We start from the raw sequence: 24,164 nt of genomic DNA, 5'->3' as shown, positions 1-24,164 counted from the left end.
AGGAAGGAAAGGGGCAGGAATTAGGCTGCTTGGCTGAGGGAAAAATCCAAAATAAATGTCAACATCTGGACCTTATTTCAACTGATCAAATGGCATGTATTTAAGACAAGCTAGTTTTCACCTCCATTGCCCATCTCGGCATACCTTCCTCCATATCACCAAATTGGCATTCAGCTTTTCTACATCACTGTCTTCTATTCATTTGTCTAGAAATCTGACTTGCCCACTGTACTTGTGAGATACTGGAGGTTGCCTTATTATCCCTAGTCCAGTGTCTGATCTTGTGGGCTCTCAGGGAATGTTTGTTTAATGAATAAAGGCTGTGTAGGTGCCCTAATAATAGCAAACACTTAGCAGTACTTCCTGTGGGCCAGAGTTCATAAATATTAACTCATTTAATCCTCATTAACATGGATACTACTCTGTCTCTCATTTTATGAATGAGGAAACTGAGGCATAGACAGGCTAAGTAACTAGCTCTAGCTCATATAACCTAAGCAGTCTGGCTCCAAAGTGTGTGTTCCTATGTTTCCTCTCTGTTTCATATATTTTAAGTAAAAATAATGTCTTTAAAGTAAAATGTTCCCACCACCCCAAAAAAGGAAATAAATGTTCCACTATGGAAGGTAAAGAAAACTATACAATTACTAAAAGTAACAGGACTTTTAGAATTTCTATGACAATCTATGGAAACAAATATTGCTGGCAGCCTTGAAACAGCCCAAGTATTTCTCTACTGCTTGGAAGAACCTGCAGATTTATATTGTTTCTGCCTTTTTATTAGATTTCATTTTTTCTTTTTAGTGTAAGGACTCTAAATTTTGAAATATGATTTTAAATGTTTACATATTTAAATTATTTGCATTCTCATCATGGATTTGCATATACCTTAACATTATCTATGAAAATAAAGCAATAAATATAGCTTTGAAATATTTCAGGATATTGAACCTAGCGTAAAATTTCAAACAGTTTATGCTTAATGTCATATTTTTTGGAAGACTATATAATCACATTCATTTTATCTGAATACAGCAACTTTAAATCAATGCATTGTTCCCCTAGGGTCACTATGTCTCCTAAGCATAAAGAAATACACAATCTCTTGTATCACTATATCTAAAATGTATTTGGAAATATATTATCTTTCCATATTTCAAAAAGAATATTCATCAATAAAGTAATGCTTTCAAACTTAAAGAAGTTTCAGAAGATTCATGGTAAGAAATATATATTATATTATAATTCAGTACATACATGGGTATATATATTTATTTGTGTATATTTATTTTTTGCAAAATATTTAACCTCACAACACACAATGCACTTTAATATTTTTACTATATTCTATCTATTTTTTAAAAAAATTGTTGGGGGCTGGGCGCAGTAGCTCACATCTGTAATCCTAGCACTTTGGGAGGCCGAGATCATTTGAGATTAGGAATTTTAGACCAGCCTGGCCAAGATGGTGAAAACTCATCTCTATTAAAAATATAAAAATTAGCCAGGCATGGTGGTGGATGCATGTAATCCCAGCTACTTGGGAGGCTGAGCCATGAGAATCATGTGAACCCGAGAGACAGAGGTTGCAGTGAGCCGAAATGGTGCCACTGCACTCCAGCCTGGGTGACAGAGCGAGACTGGGTCTCAAAAAAATAAAAAACAAAGTTGGCCTGGACTCATTAAATTGATTTTCTGAACCACTGATGAGTTATTAATGGTTCAAGATCTGTAGTTTTTCAAGACTGAAGAGGTAGACTCCACATTTTCTGTCTTTGATCCTGGAAATGCTGGGTTACTCTCTTACTAGTGGGTCACCACTAGTTATAAGGAAGATCAGCTGTGGCCTCAGGCAGCCAAAAGAGGTACCACATCAGTGTGGGGTACACTTACTCCATTTTCTAGGGACAATGACCTCTTGATTAATTACTTTGCAAATTACTCATTAAAACTTGGCTTTGCAAAGTTAGTCCCTGGTCCAGTTTTTGCTGCCAGATTTCCTGTTTACACTGAACTCAGTATGTTAGGTTATTGTCCCCACTGAGAAGTACTTTGGACAAGGAAAAAAGGTGAAGCCAAGCAAGAAACAGATTCCTAGCATCATTTCCTGGTGTGCTTCAGCAAAGAATTCATGAACAACAGGTGAAGTCTGGAAGCCTGCTGCAGATGCTAAAGTGACCAGCAGCATTTTATAGCAAATGGTCCAGAAGGTTAACACACTGTGATTAGTCCGCACTGGTTTCTCCTGGCAGGCTCTGACAGTGCAGCCCACTGGTCACTTGAGAGATCTCTCAGAGAGGGGTTGAGATGAACATTTTCTAGATTCCTAAACTAGGAGGCAGAGGTAAAGCACTCTTGAGCATGCACTGATGTATATTTTATCCTTCCGTAATCATATCTTCCCCCCAAATCATATGGATATGGATGTCTACTTCAATTAAATTAGCTACTACATGTACATTCATGTTCTTCATTTTAGAGTTAAGAAAAGCTGCAATAAGCAAGAAATTTTTCTTGGAGGGGGAAGCATGGCATGCAAATGATTAGTTTCTCTCTCTCTCTCTCTCTCTTTCTCTCTCTCTCTCCTCCCTACACCACTCCCAGGAGGATTATAGACCAACCATTTTATCATATCGTTTTTTTTGTAAAGAGGCCACCCATTTATATATTGGCGACTTGGCTTCATCTAAGATGAAGTGCAGTTTTTCAGCTGACACCAAATAGCGTTTTGCAAACCACCACAGTACACAATTTAGGGTGGTTCAGTGATGTCTACCCTAGCGTCACACACTTCAGCCATTAAAACCATGAATCAATATTAAGAGGTACCAAACTCTGGTCTTGGAGTCTTATCAATATGTATGTAACCCACCAGGGAAATTCTATGCTACCCAAGAGAGCTGTAGAGCTTAATTTTCTTTATGTCTAACAAAATCAGCCCTGCTTGATTCCATTCCTAAGAACAAGAAAACAACTTTGAACCTTGTGCAATTGAGTACTTAATTTTATATAGTGTTCTTTGCCCATTGTTTTTTCCACGTTCACCCTCCGTCTTCAACACCTATCAAGGGCTGGCATTCTGTCTTGAATTTTTCTCGTGTCATTTCCTACTACCCTTTATTATGCCCCCCCTTAGGCAAGAGTATATACCCGACTCCTAGACCCTGACCAGCTGATTTCTGGGCCTACATAGTATATGCTAGTAGAGAAGTAATTGGACTCTTGGATGGAAGCATGTCCGAAGAATAGGGCCTTGCGGTCTAAGGAAACTTACAGTCTTCTAGAATTACACATCAAACAACTAATAAAAGTTGTCTTTGATCCATTAGGAAGTCTTACAAAGCACTGTTTGCAATACTGTAATATCAAGTTCAAGAGAATATTAATAAAGATTATTAGTAAGAGACTATCAGGCTATGGGATTTAAAAAATATTTTTAGTAAACAGTATTTTTTGCAGCAGTTAATTTGTAAACACCTTAGGACAGCATGTTGGCCTAAACATAAAACCTTTACAGCTTTACAGCACTATCAGGTTTTGTAATTCTCATTTTGAGACACACTATCATGCACAGGAAATCACACTGAGTATCTTCCCTTCAGATATTCTGGGTAGAAGTATTTACTGGTCATATTGGTAGAAAATATAACACATTTCTGTGGGCTAAAAAGTTACTACATAAGCACTACAGGAAAACCTTTCCTGTGTCTTATGTCCCAAAACACAATTAACTAGTATAAAAGTAGAATATTCCCCAAATGAGAAAACTCTATAAATCATTTAATTTTATTTTTCTGATACTCACACTTAAATACATTTTCTTCATTGAGCAAGAAAGAAGACAATAAGCCAAACAAATATAGCAAATATAGAGGTAGAGAAAATAAGCCCCACATTTTTTCTAGTACCTGGATTTGAATATTATATTTCTAATTATAGAATCATAGGCAGGGCTGTTGAGTCTGGAAAGAAACATTAGTGAGAAGAGACCATTTCCTGGGTAAAGTTGAGTCGATCATTTCCTAAAGTATCATTAATCTTTCTTTTTTTTTTTGTCCTATCAAGACATAAAATGTGGATGCCTTATAGTTTAATGATGCAAGCTTCCAGGTAATCAAATTAGAAATGCAGAAACACAATACATGGCCCAGTGTTGATAAGCCAGCCACAGTCTAGCCGATTACAGCATCTTCCTTGTGTAATTTTCAGAATCATTAGGATGCTATTTAAACACACACACACACACACACACACACAAAATCATTCTCTGCGGTTCAATTCCCCCTCGCTGCAGATCTCATTAAGACAGTATAATCTAAAGCCACACATGATGAAATTATCATACCCATCAGTAGAGCAGACAGAGTGGTGCTCTCTAACTGCTTTTCCCTGGCTAACAATAATGATGGCAGAGCATTCACGTCACTCTTGCTCTGGGTATAGCTCTTGCTGACCTATTGATTTTTCACTTCATCTGAACGGCTTATCTAAATTCCCCAGGCTCCACCTGGATCAGCTAAGTGGCACTCACTTTCAAACCCAGAGCCTCATGGTTTTCTACTCAGCCCCCAAAAAGAAGAAGAGGCCTGCCCTTCCAAAGGAAGCTGTGGCTTGGCAATGAGTTCACCAGGGAAGCTGGCTTCTCCAATGTGTTAGAGACATTTTCATTCAGACGTTTAAATGAACGTCTCTGCATACGGAGTGATATGTAAGAAGAGTTTTTACTCCAGAACAAACTGTAGTGGATTGAACTACTGTATCCTTGGGATCTATGTTTTTGCTTTCAACTTTTTCTGAATGACAATTGTTTTAAAACACTCAGGACCAAGGCACTTCAAAGCATTCATGACAGAGTTCAGAGACAATTTAAAAATAATAAAGCCTCACGCCTATAATCCCAGCACTTTGGGAGGCCGAGGTGGGCGGATCACGAGGTCAGGAGTTCGAGACCAGCCTGGCCAATATGGTGAAACCCCATTTCTACTAAAAATACGAAAATTAGCAGGGCGTGGTGGCATGTGCCTGTAGTCCTAGCTACTAGGAAAGCTGAGGCAGAAGAATCGCTTGAACCCAGGAGGCGGAGGTTGTAGTGAGCCGAGATCGTGCCACTGCACTCCAGCCTGGGCGACAGAGTGAGACTCTATCTCAAACAAACAAACAAACAAAATAACAACAACAACAAAAAATAAAGCCAAGGCCTCCATTCTCCTTTTTCCATCACTATCCCAGGATGAGTAACCAAATTACCTCAGATAAGAGATAACTAAATTAGTTTTTATAACAAGGGCCTACTATGTGTTAGGCACAGCTCTGGGCAGTTTACCTACTCTCTTATTTTCCCCTTCCAACAAACCTTGAAGTAGGCATTATAATCTCCATTTTATAAATGAGAAAACAAAGCACCTACTATGTGTCAGGTCCGGGTCAAGTGCTGGGATTGAGATTAGTGATCAAGCATAGAAGAAAGGTCTGGACTTGTCCGACCCTGGTTATACTGCTCAGCAGTGTGATTTCTTCCTTCTTTACTGCTGTGCACCTGACCTCATCAATGTAGGGGCCACACATTTAAGAGAAGGATGGACAATCAGAAACAAGCCTGGGTTTGTCTACAGCGCCACACCCATACTGCTCAACTGCCTTCCACGTCAGCCTCAAACCAAGTGCTCATACTGGTGGCCACCATGTGGAGGGTCTGCCTATCCTCACCCACTATTAAAGTCAGGTCTAATTGGGCAGATATATATTTTTTTTATTTCTGCTAATGCTATCCCTCCCCAAGCCCCCCGCCCCCCAACAGGCCCCACTGTGTGATGTTCCCCGCCCTGTGTCCCTGTGTTCTCATTGTTCAATTCCCACCTAAGAGTGAGAACATGCGGTGTTTGGTTTTCTGTCCTTGTGACAGTTTGCTCAGAATGATGGTTTCCAGCTTCATCCATGTCCCTACAAAGGACACCAACTCATCCTTTTTTATGGCTGCATAGTATTCCATGGTGTATATGTGCCACATTTTCTTAATCCAGTCTATCATTTATGGACATTTGGGTTGGTTCCAAGTCTTTGCTATTGTGAATAGTGCCGCAATAAACATACATGTGCATGTGTCTTTATAGTAGCATGATTTATAATCCTTTGGGTATATACCCAGTAATGGGATTGCTGGGTAAAATAGTATTTCTAGTTCTAGATCCTTGAGGAATTGCCACACTGTCTTCCACAATGGTTGAACTAGTTTACACCAACAGTGTAAAAGTGTTCCTATTTCTCCATATCCTCTCCAGTACCTGTTGTTTCCTGAGTTTTTAATGAACACCATTCTAACTGGTGTGAGACAGTTTCTCATTGTGGTTTTGATTTGCATTTCTCGGGCAGAGATTTTTACACAGTCATCCCCAGGGATTCTTCCTCATGAAGTGAGGGAGGTGTGTAGAAGTGTTATTTTGATAAACACCAGGGAAAATGAACTTATAAACTATTGGATAATATATAATCAAATGGAATGATAGTTAAATAGGAAAACAAAAATAATGTTCTGTGAGCAAACCCAAAAAGGAATGGGATGATTTCTAATTATCTTGTGAACTTGGCTAGTAGAGAAAAGCAAATAAAGATTTTGGTCTAGAATGGCTTGAGGCCCTAAATCACCTGGTTTAAACCTGCAGAAGAATCAGTTTTGTTGAACAACTGCCATAGCTCCAGATGACTGGCATTCATAGAGGAAAAAAAAATGCCAAAAAGGCTACTAATAATTCTAGTCTGGCACTGAAAAAAGAAAAAAAATTAAATGCTGCTCTAGGACAAAAGAGGAAGCTGCTGTAGAAACCAGACTTTTCTACAAAACCGAAACACGTGTTCACCTAATCAAATGGCTCCTAATAAGCTATTTATAGCCACTGTCACCACAGCTATATAGAAGTTTTGAACAAGAAAACTATAGATGTTTGTCACAGGCAAAAATGGATCTGCTTGCAATGCCCAAATAAATATTGTAAAAGATGGAATTAAAAATGGAGATATTGTCTCCATTCCATGAAAAAATTTTTTTCAGATTGCTAAGCATGTACCAAGAAAGATTATTTCTGTGGACACGGACACACACACACACACACACACACACACACACACACACATATCAAGTCTTTAAGTCTTTAGTACATAGCCAGGTCCTTATATCTGGGAGACGTATAACTCTAAATGTACCTAAATCTCTCTCTAGTGACTGAAAAGTTATATTTACATGTGGAGTGATGTGAGCTCTTCAAAACTCCCATTTTATTTCCCTTTAGACTCTTGTTAATTGCATTATTTTGTCGCTCATGTTATTTACAATATACAATATACATCAAGCTGAGATTTTTAACAAAGTACAATTAATAGACTGACTTCAAGTAGAGTTGTATAATGGACTTTGCACACATAGTTGCTAAAGGGTTCAAACCTAAAAATTGTAAGGTATATTTTAGAAATTTACCAATTTCATTGTAATGGACCAGAAGCTATTTTTTAGCCTAAGCCCATTTTAAAAGGAATTAAAACCAGTAAGTGCCATTGTCCTAAATTAAATGTCAATATTAACTCCTTTATTATTAATAAAAGTGTAGCATTCTTAAAGTGCTCTTTATAGCATAAGAGACGTGTGGAGCCACCCAGGTAACTACAGGAAATAGCTGTATATTAAACGATATTGTGGCAGGTATGAAAAGTAACCGTGACAATTTGTGGAGTTAAAAGTTTCACAAAAATTGGAGAGAATAAGAAAGCAAGCATACGCATCTGGGGTAACTTAGGTTAATGGACAAATGGTTCCACATACATAGGTTTACAGCCCTGGAGGGCACATCACCATGTTCACACAGATGGCCCAAACCATCCAGAAAAGAGAAAGTTCCTGGCAGCCCTCTCTGCTTCAGAAGACAGAGGAGTGTGTCTTCATTTTAGAAAGATTACCAACAAAGTGAGAGCTTAAGCAATCTGAAAAACTAACCTATTGGGAACATATTCGTTCCCCTACAACAGTGGATAAATGAGGCTTTGTTGTACTTGTGAAGTGGTACATGGCAGACTAAAAAAGATGTGGTTATGTCTTTTTTTTTTTCTTAAGAAAAGGAAGCATAAACCCTACAAACAATGCACTAAGCTATTGCTAATGCCAAAGAAAGTGCTCTATTTGTAAACGGAAGAATCTGTTTGGCACTTAAGCAGTAATGGTTCAGGATCATCTGCAGGATAATTAAATTAACATCCGTCATTCATCACTTTCTTTGGCATTGGTTGGTTAATCCTCAATGAAGACATTCCTTTCAGTGAAGCATACCCTCTTATTTAACGTGTGTTCAAGTAAAATAGAGACCACCTTGCGAAGTTTTAAAAATAAGTAAATCCATCTACAAAAATTCAGAAACTTTACTCAAGTTCACAGATAAAACTCATCAGCAGAACTGATAGGTCCAAAGCTTGGCAGAAGGAAATTTAGCCAACAAAACAGATGGTGTAAAATAAACTCACTTAGACTCTGCCTTCCAAAATTAGGTTGAGCTTTCACTCTAATACTGTATTAAGATTAATACAAAACTTTCAAAAGTAAAAATTTTATATATTTCTTTTCCCTGTATGTCTATTGGGTCAATTCATCATGGACAGCATGTGATGTGATAAAGGACAGTCCTTAAGCTCTCAAAACCTAACTGCATATGGAACCGGACTTAATTATCACTTGATTTCCTTTTGATTTACATTATTTCAGACCAGTCATTTTTACAAAGGAGATACTCTATGTCCTTCAAGCATCCATTCTTTCCACAGACCAATATCAATGCTCTTGAGGAACTTATATTCTGAGTGAAAAACAAAATAAATGTCATCAATTCTCACTGCACTTACGATCGGAAAGAACATATATTTTTTGAATGACTGTGTTTGTTGGGTATATTTTAGAATTTCAGAACAAAGAAGGTGTATTTGGACCTATGGCTGTTCAGAATTATAGCCAAAGTTGTGGGCATATATGCCCACTGGAGACAAAATAATAAAGATCTGTTCACAAAAGTTAGATGGCAGCCCAGTTCAACCATTTGTTAGGCAATTTGGTGTCATCCTACAGCCTTCAGACCATGCTGGGATTGGGCAGAATCACTGTCCGTGCTGTTTGGCCTCACCATAGCAGCCTCCCTCTAATTTTATGGTTTCTAAGATTCACTGGGTGCTACGGACATGAAAAAGTTTGGGTTTAAAATGTTTTATTTCCCATGGTGTCTCAACTTTGGAGTTGGGGACATCGCCTGAAATTTCCATCTTTCCAGGAGCAACTTGAATCATAGTCAGCAAAGAGGCTAAAGAGGAGAAAATCTAGAATTGTGGTTCTTAAACACTTGTTACTCATGGATTCCTTTGAGAATCTGATGAAAGATACGGACTGTCTTCAGAAGAAAGAAAAGGAGGATGGGAGGGAGGAAGGGAAAGTAGAGAAACGAAAAGAAAAAAGCACACACATTTTGCCTATTTTTTACAAAGATTTCAAGGGAGAAATCACTGATGTCCTGAATCTAAACCAGGACCCAGATAAAATCAATGGTACTGTGGTCATTTTCCCCAGATTTCAAGGGAGAAATCACTGATGTCCTGAATCTAAACCAGGACCCAGATAAAATCAATGGTACTGTGGTCATTTTCCCCAGGCTCTTGTTGGCTTTGAATTGTGTTTCTTGTTTTCTAGTCCAGGGTTCAGCTGGCGTCGCTCCCTTGCTGGGTCAGTGGGCCTGGGACACTTCGTTGGGTGGAAGACAGGAGGAGGGCACAGATTCTGGGCTCCTGCTCTTTCTGCCTGCTAATCAACAGTCTTCGGCACTCAATCCTGGCTGAAAGCTCAGGAGGCTGTGCCAGCTTCGACTGTCTTCTACTAAACGAGGGTAATTCACATATAATTTCTTTTCAACACTTTCAGTGTTCCTTTCCAGTGCTAAGGACATAATCCAACAAGAAATCAAGTTCCACAGTTTTAGTAAAAAAAAAAAAAAATTAAAAGTGCATATTATAATGCATTTGTGTCCAATTGACATTTCTGACAAATACTTCAACTGTTTAACAAACACTGAGGAGGAACTGAAAACACCAACAAGGCACTCATCCAATTTGCACTAGCCTGTAAGTGCTGGCAAACATCAGTGTCTGCGAAGGCTTTTAATGTTATTGATAGCTTATTCAAATAGGCTGGAGCGGTCCTCCGGGGCCTGAATCACTGCTACCTCTGAGGAATAAACCACTTATAAAGCAAAGACAGAGAGAACATGGTCAGAAATGAGTGCTTTGCAATGCCTAAATCAAAATGGCCCTTCTATGATGCATCTGTGATGTAACCAGAGGGCAGTAACCCTTTCTTATAGTTACAACCCAATTAGCTCCATGAGGGCCTTGAAAAGCACAGAATGACTTCCTTTAAGGAAAAACAGTGCTATTTTAGAAAACTTTAACAGTGTGATGGTCACAGAAAATACCATGATCTCAAGGTTTGTTCTTTCAGATACATCCTATGGTCTCACCGAGAGGACAAAAATATCAGGGAAATAAAAAAGACAGTACAAAAGTAAAGAAAGGGGGAGAAGAGAAATTGAAGCACTGAAAGAAGATTGGATCTGGCAACTGAGACTTTATGTTGCGGGAGGAAGAAACAGGTAGAGAGAGGGCTAAAGAGGTGAAGCAGCAGCTCCTCGCTGGCCGGGGTGGAAAGGAGGCTTGACTGCCACAGATATAGGTGGCGAATAATGGGCTCAAGGCTCAGTGCTCCACAGTGGGGAAGGTAAGAGAATGAAAACATTTGAGGCTAGAGAATGACAACTTTGGTTTTTAAATGTGTATACATATAGTATACACACATTGTAATATATAATTATACATAATACACACATTACACATATGTATATATTTTTTGCTTTTTTTTGTTTTCTTTTTTTGCAGGAAGTTGGGGATAAGATGGAAGCAGACTGAGGAAAGAACAGGTCAAGGTAGTATAAAAAGAAAAAGAACATCAATTAGTTGAAACATGTTTGAAGAGCTTTGATGGGCTTTTGGAGAACCTTGGTAGCAAAATATGTGTTTTGGGTAAAATATTTGAATAAAGAACCAAGAAGGAATAGTGTCTGATTCCATTGGTATACAACACCTTGCTTCATACTCATCACACACAGTTCAGTATGGTGGTTTCAGACTGACATACTCAAGACACACTGGTCTGCCTGTCCCTCTGGCAACCAAATTTTGGCTACCTCATTGTTCATTAGGCTCTGAATCAGGGCCTGATTGGGGAAATAAAAGAAGGAAAAAACCTGAACCAGTTCATTTGTGAGCAGATCCAGTTAAAAGATTGATGGGGAGGAGATTTGAACTATCATGAAGTTTGGTTATTATCTGTGAAATTAGGTTTGGCATGTTGGCTCCCAAGAGAAGCAACAATTGAGAGCCAGCTGTAGAAATGGCAATTATAGGATGAAGAGGGTATCAGCATTTTGAATGGCAGTTTTTATTGGCAGATGGGCTTGGTTTTAAGAGGCCAGTTAGCAGGGTTGTGTGTCTCCTGACATTCATCTCTCAGAAGATGCAAGGCAAACAAAAAGGCCATTTGCACTTCCATGTCAGAACCACCAGGATAACTCAGAGACCCCTTTTAGATCATGAAAATAGTGGGAGGCTCATGATGACAAGACTACCGGGCAGATGTAAGAGTCCAGATATAGAGCTCCCTCTTAGCAGGTAGACCCAAGCTTCAGCAATTTGACAACTCCATGAGGCAAGGAGTATGCCTTATGTAGAGACAGAAAAAGTCCTTAGCCTAGGGACTGAGTAGGGGGTCTTCCAGTGTCCCAAAACACAAGAACCAAGGTCTGATGCCTTTAATCTATGTAAAAATCAGTATAATGATTTACTATTATGGAAAGATAGTTGGGATAAGTTGTCCTATGTGAAGAAAGCAGCTTATAAAACTGTATATTAAATAATTCAGTTTTTGTAAACAATGTTACAGGTGAAAAAAGACACCTGGGAAGAAATAAAACGCAAATAGTGATTATATTTAGGAGGTAGGATTGTGGATCGTTTCCATTTTCTTCTATTTGCTTACCTAAAACTTTACATTTTTATACACTGAACACATTGCTTGAATAGTAAAAATATATTTTAAAAAGGTATTCATACAAAAAAATTCATTTAATATATTTTAAAATGTGTTAATCAGGTGTCACACACCTGTAGTGCTGGACCTCTGAGAATAAAAGAGCAATTTGGATTTCTAAAGCTCTTAGTGGCTGCCCCAGGATCTCTTAAGGAAAGATCAGGAGGACACAATGTAGGCTTCACTGCCTACAGTATATTTGCAAGAATGTTTAAGATCTGCTAACTACTTAAGATCTTATGGAGCCTGTAATTACATACACTCTATTTTGTCAGTGCATGAATAGTAAACTAGAGGTTGCCTATGGTTTTCTTCTTATTTGATAAGATAATACATCCAAGACTCAAAGGATAGCAAATAAAGATGATAGTTCCCCAATCTTGGCACCAGACTGTTGACTGGAAACTTTCCTTGTATTCTACTTTTGGCGGATTTAATTCTGCTGTTCTGCTGAGTGGGTGCAACTTTCTGCAGAGAATAAGGCCACTCTGTGCTCTGCCTCTTTCCTTTGGAAGTGCTTCCTTTTCCACTTCTGCTTCCCATTCGTCTAGCCACTTCATGTAAGGAACAAAACACAGGTCCTCATGGAGAAGACAGGGTTGTAGACTGGACTTGTGAGGGCCAGTAACGAAGCTCCTGTGAATGTGTGATGTTGAGCAGCTAGGGTGGGGTTGGTACCATAGCAATGGACATGGCTGGGCTAAATCTAGACATAAAAATGCCTGTGACTTTCACTAGATTGTTACATTAATTTCCCAAAGCAACAATAACAACTGTAACTTTAATGCACTAGATGCCTTACACAGATTATCTTGCAAATTCAGAACAAACCTGTCCAGTAGAAATGAATAGACCTATTTTACGGACAAGGAAGCAAAGGTAGAGGGATGTGAAGCACATGCCATGGGCATATAATGTACGCCTACATAAGCACATAGAAACATCCAGTTATGAAAACAACATAGAAGCTTGTTTTCATAACAGCTCATCATTAACTTCTTTTTCACTGAATGGAAGAGTTTAACTCAAAAATGAGTTTGTAAGCACATATCAAGTGCTTAAATACATAATTCTGAAGACACTCTGGGTTCTCCTAGCTTCTTCACTGACTATTAGGGTGACTTTGGGAAAAATACCTTACCTCTCTGTTCTTCAGTTTGCTAATCTGTGAAATAAAGACAATAATGGGGTGTACCACATGGGGGACTACTGTGGGGATGAAATGATATAACAAGAGAAGGTAAAGCCCCCAGGGGTGATCCCAACCATACAGTCTTCAACAGTCATTGATTCTCTCCTCATTCTGTGGATGAAGGAAAGCAAGTCCAGATGAGCGGGAGCTGAAGATCTTTCCATTCTAAAATCATATCCAATATAATATAGCTATGACTCCAGGGACTTCTTAGCCCCTATTTTGATACTTTTTTTTTTTTTTTGCCTGAGACGGAGTCTCGCTCTGTCACCAAGGCTGGAGTGCAATGGCGCGATCTTGGCTCACTGCAACCTCCGCCTCCTGGGTTCAACCGATTCTCCTGCCTCAGCCTCCCATGTAGCTGGGACTACAGGCACACACCTCCATGCCTGCGTAATTTTTGTATTTTTTTTAGTAGAGACGAGGTTTCACCATGTTGGCCAGGCTGGTCTCGAACTCCTGACCTCAGCTGATCCACCCACCTCAGCCTCCCAAAGTGCTAGGATTACAGGCATGAGCCACCATACCCAGCCCCTATTTTCATACTTTTGATGGACAGAAAAGTCATTCTTCATTTCCATGCACTATTCACAGAGTTTTAACCTCCAGCTCTCACAGAAGTAAGAAAAACAATGCTGAAGTGAACATTTCTTAGGGATTGAGACTGAATTTCAAAACCTTAATAATGTTTTGGATAAGTGTGTTTTCAAGAGATACAACTAAGGTAGAGACACTGTCTAATGTGCTACCATTGTCTCTGAGTGACCAGACTAAAGACTTTTGTTGAATTTATTTCTACTGTCTGGAAAGGCATCAATGTAAAATAAGAAAATCCTGATATTTAATTCTGTCTCAGTGGGTTCTAAATAAAGTCCCTACAATTTACCTTCTTTAGTAGTGGTTCAAGGATTGTTATTGTTATTTTTGTTTTACTAGTTCAACAAATGAAAAAAAAGAGTCAGTGGACACAGAATTTCAACTTTTCAAATCACATCTGATTTTTGTCAAAGCACAAGATACATCTTAAAGAGGTGGCAATAAATGTATATGTTTTGTGCTCTGGATCTTCCATTTGTATTTCCAGGTCCCAAATGTCTGCTCACCTCCCTCAACCACCATGAACCAGATTCTGAGAACTCATGCCATATATCCCATATTCATCTCAATTCCTTACGTATCTTCCACAGTTCTCATCAGCCATGTTTTTATCATTTTTGTCACTTTCCCTTTTAGAATTATTTTACTACATTTCATTATTTACATGCTTTTCAGTTTTCTTCATTCCAATGCATCTGTCTTTTGTAAGATGTCATAAATATTTAGAAAAAAATATTAACTGCTTTCACATCTGGGATAAATACATTACTTTGTTTCCTTTCTTTCCCCACCTCCCTGCCCCCTCACACCAACATTTAACACTAAGGCCTATCTGAAATTTATTGGACTATTTGGTTATGACAAAAAGTATATTATTCTCTTTCTTACTGTTTTTACTTCTTAGAACTGCTATTCTATTGGTCTTGCAAACTTCATTAAATAATTGATCTTTTCTTCAAAGCTCTATTGTTCATTTGTATATTTTAAATTAAGTTCACTAAATAATCTAAATATGGAATTTCTATTTATTTTAATCTGTCTAGTTTTCAGTCCAATATCATAGAATTTTAGTAACAGTCACTTGTAATTGATATTTTAATTTGTTAAGGCCAGTTTAACTTCATGGCTTCTATTCATTAAAAAGCAGTTTTTATATTCTTGATTCTTCCTTCTAGATCATTTAACTATCAGATTATAGAGTATTTTGTAAGGACTTTTATTCATAATTTATAGGAATCCTTAAGCCAAAGAAGGCTGGGAATTTCTGTGTCAACCAATCAACTAACATTTTAAAATTCAACCAATATACATTAAGCTCCTACCACTTGCAGGCACAATGCTAGGCTCTAGGGCTAAAAAGATAAGGAGGGAATGCCTCTTCCCACCCCTATCCCCAAATGAGTGCAATTCAAATGCATGAAGGTTAAAGCTAAGATAGAATGCACAAACTTAGAATGGCTCCAGGAAGGCTCTTTACCTGCCCCCTCCACCCACCAGCCTCACCATTATGCGCTTTCACTTATAAGTATCAACATAAACGAAAGGCTCCAGGAAAGGAAGGGCCTGAGAGTATTTCTGCATATATCTCATTTGACTAAATACTCCACATGTATACGGGCCTTATTTGTGTATGGAATTGGAGGTTAAAAGACATGAAAGCCTGGATTGAAACATTTGTCTTAAGAGACATGCTTCACTGGGATGGATAAAGCCAACGATTGTCCTGACCAACCTCAAACCCAGTTCAACACCATTAGCCAGGCAGAAATGTTTTGCCAGCCATTTGAGGCTAACACTGCCACTTTAATTAAAGAGTTATGATGTCAGTTTGGAAACACAATGGGAGAGCAGCTGTGCTCCAGCAATACATTAATACAATTTCCATCAACGTGGATAAGCTCCTACACAATGCAAAGGAGATGTGCGAAAAGTTACAAGGTGAAAGCAGCTGTAAGGAGAGGGCAATCTCAGAGTTCCTGCCGTGAAGGAATTACTCTTCTTAGATTATTAGATTGACCTCTTGCTTATGCTTTCATTAATATTTCTTAATGTGCATGGTCAAGATTCTAAGTCACAGGACTTTAAAGTTGCTATAATCATTAACCAACCACATAAAGAAAAGTCATGAGGCTGACCATAGCAATAGGTCATTCAATTTACTTAGCAGTGAGCCCTAACACTCCCACCTTCATGCACTCCTGCCATTCATCGTGATAAGTAGTGCTTGAGTCTAAACCCATGTCCATCAGAGTTAATACAGGTACATTTTAAACGTTCTGTGACTAAGCTTGCCACTAACACATATTTTGTTAATTACCTTCATGTAATTCTCTCCAGTATCATTACTTCGTATGTGTGTATGTATCATCTGATCATTTGATTAATACTGACATGTAGTCAAGAAGAAAAGTATGTTTCATGCTATTTTGAGTAACTTCCATTTAGAAGCCTACTCCTGAGCACAAAATTTGCAACACACAATTCACTTTGCAACTCCAATATTTACTCTGAGAAACACCCTTTTAAAAAGATGCATGTGGCCTTCATGTTTACTTATTTTTGTTGGTATTCCAAATCCACAGTGGATAAGGAATTACCCTAGACATATAATCATCTTGTACATTTTAAGACCTTATAGCTAAAAATGTATTTGCTTAAGAGTTCACTAATGTTTTGTTGTGTGTGTGTGTGTGTGTGTGTGTGTGTGTGTGTGTGTGTGTGTTTTTGTTGAGATGGAGTCTCACTCTGTCGCCCAGACTGGAGTGCAGCGGCGCGATAGGCTCACTGCAAGCTCCGCCTGCAGGGTTCACACCATTCTCCTGCCTCAGCCTCCCCAGTAAGTTTTTTTCCTTTTTTTTTTTTGAGATGGAGTCTGGCTCTGTCGCCCAGGCTGGAGTGCAGTGGCGCAATCTTGGCTCACTGCAAGCTCTGCCTCCCGGGTTTATGCCATTCTCCTGCCTCAGCCTCCCGAGTGGCTGGGACTACAGGTGCCCACCACCACGTCCTGCTAATTTTTTTGTATTTTTAGTAGAGACGGGGTTTCACCATGTTAACCAGGATGGTCTTGATCTCCTGACCTCGTGATCCACCCGCCTCAGCCTCCCAAAGTGCTGGGATTACAGGCGTGAGCCACCGTGCCCGGCCAGAGTTCCCTAATGTTTTAAAAGAGTCAAGTGTTTTGCCTTTTTTGTCCTGAGTGGGGTTCATCCTTCATCTGGGGATCCTTTATGTAGTGTAGGTTTCTCACTTTTTTCTTTTTCTCAAGATAAACACTGCACACCTGACTACAATATCTCAAGAACTGAGTGTTAGCATGGTTGGACCATCTGGCACCACAACTCAGATTTAATTAATGTTTACTGAATACCATGTGTCAGAGCCCGAACTAGGCACTACTGCACATTTGGCTGAATACCCCATGTGTACATAGGCTTAATTCATTAGTTGACCATTTTCCAAAAATCCCCATACATCCACCATGAATTTTATTCTCTATATTCTGATGTTTTGACCCCTTGGGACCTTGCTGGCCTGGACAGACTGCCCCTCCCAGGGTTAGCCAATGCCTGCAGACAGTAAGGGACTCACCTGCAAGCACCTCTCCATATGCAAACCAACAAAGAGCCCACACCCCACCAGCTCCCTTATCAGACTCATACTCTAGAGCACTATTCTCCTTCCCTAATCACCCCAGGGCCACGTAGCAGACAACTAGAGACAGCCCTGTACCTCAGAGCCTGCTAAAATGATGCAAACTAAACAATCCTGAACCTGCTTACCCTGCTTTCCTCATTCCTTCCCATGGAAACCACCGTAAGGCTCTTGCCCACATTTCTTCTTGTTCCCCCTGCCGCCTGCCTGATCCTGCTGCTTCCCTGTGTGCCCCCTGCGTGGCATGCCATGCTGTACCTCTGGTTTCTTGGGGACTCTTGAGTATAATAAACTTCCTTTATGACAGTCATTTCTGTGTCTGCATGTTTTACCATACCTGGTTAAAACAAATCCTGGGTACTATTAAAACACCCCACATAATTATAGAATTGGCAGCTAAGATTATTTGGGTTTTCTTTCATCCCACCCTCTATGCTCAGTAAACAAGTTTTAAACTTTTTGTCGTTTACATTACATTACCTTGTCTGGCCCACGTTAACAATACTTAATAAAAGCAATTGTAAGCTCCTTTACTGAATAACCAAAAAGATTTAATTAACCATTATTTTCTACTATATGAAAGAGCAAGCTCTAGCTATCTACCATGTCGCTTCACAGCACCCATCACCATGCCACACTGCTTCACCATACTTGGGGACAGGCAGTAATGACACTCTGCCCACATCATCTTCCCCTAAGCTAGCAGGCTGGAACCCACTAGCGACCTCAGTTCGTAAGATACGTGTTCAGAGGTCCTACATTTCACTGGATTGGAAGCTGGGTGCGTCTTTGCAGGTCTAGCTCTTACACTGAGTGTGGGGTTATTTGGGCTATGCTAATTGGCTTTAGATCCTGGGACTGCTTCAGAGAGGGTGCTAAGCTAGTTTCTGTGCCATTCCTTCTGCTGGCATCTTCATCTAGCATCCTGTCCTTGGTCTAAAAGTGCGCTCTGCCTGAGCAGGCGGCAGCAGTGAGGAAGCAGAGGCACTGGCAGATGGAGATCTGTGTTGCCCAGCAAGGTTTCTTTCTCTTTTTCTTCACAACATGTCAAAATGTAAAGACGGCCATTTTGGGGGTTAAAAAATGGACTCTAGGGCAATGTACCTAAGTAGATATATATATTCTTGGGGATGTATTTCCAAGCAAGGTCTGCTTCAGAAAGGCCTACAGACACTTCTCTGTTAATTCTGGTAGAAGTTAAATGTACAATAGGACAAGTATGTAAAATTGGACTAAGTATAGAGTTCAAGAAATTGATTTTAGACCATACAACAGAACCAAGATGTAAGTTGTTACGTAATCCTTCAGTGATCAAGATGAATAAAAGATATAATGGAATTTCTTCTATCCTAAACTAGCTTTGTAATGGCATATTTGGAATAGGACCCTGTAAATTAAATCAAGGACTGCTTCGCCTTTTTCACGTTTGGCATTCCTGTCAGTGTCATAATTTTAAGAATATGTATTCTAACCAACAGGAGGGTAGCGAGCTTCTCAATGTGTCTCCACGGCTTCCATGGAGGATATTTACTCACTAATTCTACTATCTATTTTATTGAGCAGGTTTACTATGTAAAACAGACTGTCCTAAGCAATTGGTATATAGTAGAGAACAAAAGATAGAAAAAGTCCTTGCCCTCCTGCAGCTTGAAGTCTAACACCATGAATGACTGTATGGATGAATGAATACATAAACAATGTAATCAGGTTAGGGCTCATGGAACTAAGTGAACACAGATTACCATATTTCATTGATAAGATTACTTTTTCACATTTTAACATCCCTGAAATCAAGATATGTCTTAACATTTATGGTATATTAAAATTACTGACAACTTGGCAGTACTCACAGCACAACTGTCATGTCCCTGCACGTGCATAAACTTGGTCACAGCTATTCGTTTTGTTTTCACTTCTACTGAGTTATGGGCATTGTTGGCACTGCACGTGTTCTGTTTAATTGCCACTGAAATGGTTTTCAAAAAGATTACACTATCATTTGGCACTGCAAGGAGACATTACTGTGTATGCATGAAGGCACCAAAACAGCAGTGTGACATAAACGTTCTATTACTAGAGGAAACATTTGTCTTTGTTTGGCATTTCCATATCATTTTACAAAGCAAGATCCAAATGCTTTACCAGACTGAATAAAGAAACACAAAAATTAAAGAAGCTATGTTACAGTTTGTTACTGAGATTCATGCAAGTGAACCGTCACACCCCAAGCAATGCTACCAATAACACTGGGCAGGAAAATGTACCGAAACCCAAGGAAGAGATGACGGAAACTTGAAAGCAACGAGACTAGTGTGACCTATTCATGCCTTATCATGGAAGAATATCCTTAAAGTGGAATGTCATAATAAAATTGGCAATATTTTCCCTTTGTGTACAGCAGAAAAAATAATGCTATGTCTTACAACTGATGGCATTTTTAATTTGATGAAATATAGAAATAAAGATGGATTGCTAGTTAATAAGAAGTTTTAGAAAGAGAACAGCATACAGAGTGGAAGTTTGTTGATTCTGGACAGTTTTAAGTTAATAAGATATTGCAAATGCACAACTTTAGAAAAACTACAATTTCAATAATTTGGCATAGTTTTGCAGATCACTAGCCACTTAAAAAAGTCTATTCACTCTTATTTCTAACAATGTTTTGGGAACACCTTCTATTCTGACGTAAGAGTGTGATAAGAAAGCCTCATGTTCTTCTTTCCCAACTTTAGTTGGTGCTACTTTGATTTTTGGCAGTTTAGAGATATTAGAAGTGAGGTGCTGGATCTGTATTCGAAAGTCAAACCTTACTACTGCTACCAAGAATGGAGTGAAATACTTAGACAGGAGGGTCCATTTGAAATCTCAAAGCATGCATATGGGACTTTGAGATTCTTAGCACGAGAGTAACATGAGTAAAATGCCAACTATAAGGATACGTTTCCAGGCAGCATATGGTCACAACTCAAAAATGAACTTTTTTTAAAGCTTACTACTGCAAATTATTTTAGAAGCAGAGACAGTTAAAAATCATACCAAGGAAGAGAACACACACACGTACACACACACACACAACTCTAGGGAAGAGAAATTATAAAACAATGGATGTAGATTATAATAGAAATAATTTTTTAGGCACAGCTTCAAAACTGTCACAATTGTGACATCAGTTTTTGATACCATTCAGCCGAGCAACAACTACTTTAACATAGAAGTGAGTATCAAATTAGGAATAGGCGTGTGGCTACATCCATCACCAAGACAACAGGTGGAGTTTTATATGGTGAACACGTATTTCAATAATGTTGAAAATAGACTGCACCTTATACGTGGTATTTCCCACTATGCAGAAGGCCTGCTTTCTGTTCCTAGGGCCCTGCATGGAGAATTCAGGGATTCCCTGGAACTAATACTACTTTCCCCAGCGACTTCATTTCAGTCTTTCCTTTTAGGTAGCCTGGCCCGGGTCAGAAATTCTCTGACAGTTGGTACAAGAGAACGAGTGTGCCAGTGTGAACGCTGCAGGGGATGTGTTGTTGCCAACTGATGGAGTGTACTTCCATATGCAGAGCTAAAATAGACTTGGATGGTTGAGAGGATAGAGACTGCTCTTTAAGTGCCAGTACGGGAAACACTTGATTACCTGTCTTCCGGGGCCAACTTATCTGAAAGAATGAGGTGGGTTTACATGTTTGGATATTTCCATCTGATTTATAGACTGGGGATGGGATGGGGAGAGTCTGGAGACCGCCAGTGTTGCCTTTCAGTATACATGTACACAGTGGGGGTTCCCAGTGGGAGAAAACACTCTGTAAAGGGGTCTGATGCACCAGGCCAGTAGAGATAGCATATGCTGCCACTGCATTACAATAAGGGCAACTCTCAAGAAGAACTGGGAGACAGTATAGAGCATGGGCAGGGAGTCAAACAGATCCAGGTTCAAATCCTGCCTCTACCACTTACTTGCCCAATAATCTTGGCAAAATTACCTGAACTCTTTAAATTCAAAAATAGGGAAACTAATAATAATACCTCCTTAGAGTGATTGCAAGAATTAAAGTATTAATATACGTCCACACCTAGTAATGTGTCTGGTGAATAAAATGTGCTCAATGTATGGACACTACTGTGTCACCACTAGGGAAATTCCCTTAAATGTAAATGTTTTTACTGATACGTTTTTTAGCATGGGGTAAATTATATGGACCACAAAATGGCCTTGGCTAAGGTGTTTTGAGGGAATTATGAAGTTGTCTTATGGTAGGAATACATCTTGATAAGAAAGGAAAAATGTAAATGTGAGCATCCACGTGTGATCAGTGAGAATGATGTAGAATTTAACATGCATTTTTTTTAGATTTGCTTAATGGCAAGACTATGCGATATCTACCTCTACCTGTCACTACCTCTACCCTGAGCCGCTTTATGATAGATGTGTTCCTACAATCTTGTGTAAAACTCAATTTTAACTCTAAGCATCACTTCTCTGCACTGGAGGAAGTTTTGTAAAGCAAATAACCCCCACCTAATCTATCTTGCTTTGAAGGCTGAAACCTTCTCCTATCTTCGAGTGGACAGGCATGTGTTCTGTATTTTTTTGCACTGGGCTATCACCCTGAGAGGTGAGCCATAACTTCTACCCACTTTGGTATGCTCCACAGCACCCTTTCCAAAACTGCAAAAGCCAACTGAAAGTATGGGCAATAAGAAAATATTAAAGAATCGACAGAGTAATTATTGGCACCTTGGACACACTAGTGTTTGGGGATGTTTAATTAGACGGCAAGGTAGATTTAATTTTTGAAGCTCTTAGAGCATAGATCTTGGTCGAGTCCATTCTACGGGAAGATAACAAGGGGCCATTGACCACCTGCTGCACTGTTTTCAAGCAAAACCCACACTGGGCGGGCTCTGGGTGCCATCTCCACAAAGCCCCCTCCCCAAGGGGGATTCTCCCACAGGGGAATTTTCTCAAGGAAGGTCCCGTGACAGGAATGCTGCTCGGGTACGGGTTCCCACGTGCCCACACGCAGGGCACGGGCTCACACGGCAGGGCGGGCTGCCTCTTTAAAGGCGCGGACCTCAGGGACCCCCGAGTTTGGCTCCTCAAGTCTAGGCATCAAACTTTCTTCTGGAACAAAACCTCTTTCAACCCACATGGAGGCAGGAGGAGGACGGAGCCCTGGGATGCCATCAGCGGCGGCCCGGAGACAGCGCTCCCACCCCCGCCCGCTTCCCTCGGTCCCCACCCTCTTCCTCCGAGGGAAGGCGGCCCAGACCGCACAGCCCCGCCCGGCCCCACCCACCCACTCCCCGGCAGCGGAGCCCATAGCCTCACAAAGCTACGTCCCGGGCGCTGCGGTTCCCCGGGGCGAGGGGCAAGCGGGGCTGGGTACCTGAGGAAGAGGCCAGGACACCGGCGCCCAACGAGACCCACAGCATCGCCCCGGCGCCGCCGCCGTAGTTGCCACCGCCGGAGGCTACTTCGCTGCGCCGAGCGCTGGAGCCCCGGGAACCTGGTGCCGCCACCGCCTGCGCTGCGCTGCGCTCGCTGCGCCCGGGCTCTGCTGCCCGGCGACCGCCACGGTCAAGCGGAGCCCCGCCCCGTGCGCGCCCGGCGAGCCGCGGACCCCCCCAAGGACGCGCCGCCACCCCGATTGGCTGCGGGAGTCGCTGGCCCCGCCCCTGCTCGCCGCGCTCCTCCCACGCCGGGGGCGCGCGCTGCTGGCCGCCCAGAGACTGGCGGCTTCTCCAGGGGCGTCGCGGGAGGGTGCGGTCCGCGCTGGGCGAGGCTTCCTGCGGACAACGGCGTGCTCGGCCTCCGCTCCTGGGCGCTGCAGTTCTCCCTCTCCTTGCCAGCCCAGAGATAAATAGACGGCCAGAAAGAAAAGAAAAAGAGAAAACATCTCTAGAGCTCTGCGCGGGGAGGGCAGTGGCCGTGGCAGCTGTGGTGTGAAATCTTATTTGTATAAATTCGTTTCTCACGGAAGCCCAGGAAAGGCTGTCTAGGGTGGAGCACTGGAATTGTCACCAAGGCTTTTTTGTTTTTGCTTGTTTTTTAACCTGAAGGTGTCCTTACACACCTCTAGACTTCTTTATCTTATGAAGAAACTAAATCCAGTTAAACAACTTGTCCAAGGTCATAGAGCTGGTTACAGATTGATTCTGTATTTCGATGCTAAATCAAAGCTGCCTCAGCGTTTCTTTTCTGTCCAGAGAAGAGTTGCATTCTCATATGTAATGCTATGTATACTGTATAGCAAGCAATCAATTAAAAATATAGAGATAGAAAGTAGATTAGTGGTTGCTGGGGTGGGAGGGCTGGGGAGTGATTGCTAATGGATGGGACTGTCTTAGGATGATGAGAATGTTCTGCAATTTGATAGTGGGAATGGATGCACAACTCTGAATATTCTAAAAACCACTGAATTGTACATTTTAAAGGGCTGAACTTTATGGAATGTGAACAGTATCTCAATAATTCTGATATTTAAAAATGTATTGGCCGGGCACGGGGCTCACGCCTGTAATCCCAGCACTTTGGGAGGCAGAGGCAAGTGGATCACG

General features: G+C 40.6%; 1 protein-coding gene across 2 annotated transcripts in view; it reads right to left on the bottom strand.

The window, feature by feature from the left end:
• FRY (FRY microtubule binding protein) overlaps nt 1–23,612 on the bottom strand; it is a 448,961-nt gene extending 425,349 nt beyond the window's left edge. Inside the window, exon 1 of one of the 2 annotated variants that reach the window (XM_055096587.2) lies at nt 22,994–23,612. In XM_055096587.2, coding sequence (XP_054952562.1) covers nt 22,994–23,039 — 46 coding nt within the window. In that variant the 5' untranslated portion in view covers nt 23,040–23,612. The remainder of the gene's footprint in view (nt 1–22,993) is intronic. The other variant, XM_055096586.2, reaches the window with a different exon arrangement.
• Between the last annotated feature and the right edge of the window lie 552 nt (nt 23,613–24,164).

The sequence above is a fragment of the Pan paniscus genome, chromosome 14 (genome assembly GCF_029289425.2).
Source record: "Pan paniscus chromosome 14, NHGRI_mPanPan1-v2.0_pri, whole genome shotgun sequence".
Taxonomy (NCBI): domain Eukaryota; kingdom Metazoa; phylum Chordata; class Mammalia; order Primates; family Hominidae; genus Pan; species Pan paniscus.
This window is presented reverse-complemented; position numbering and strand designations above follow the sequence as displayed.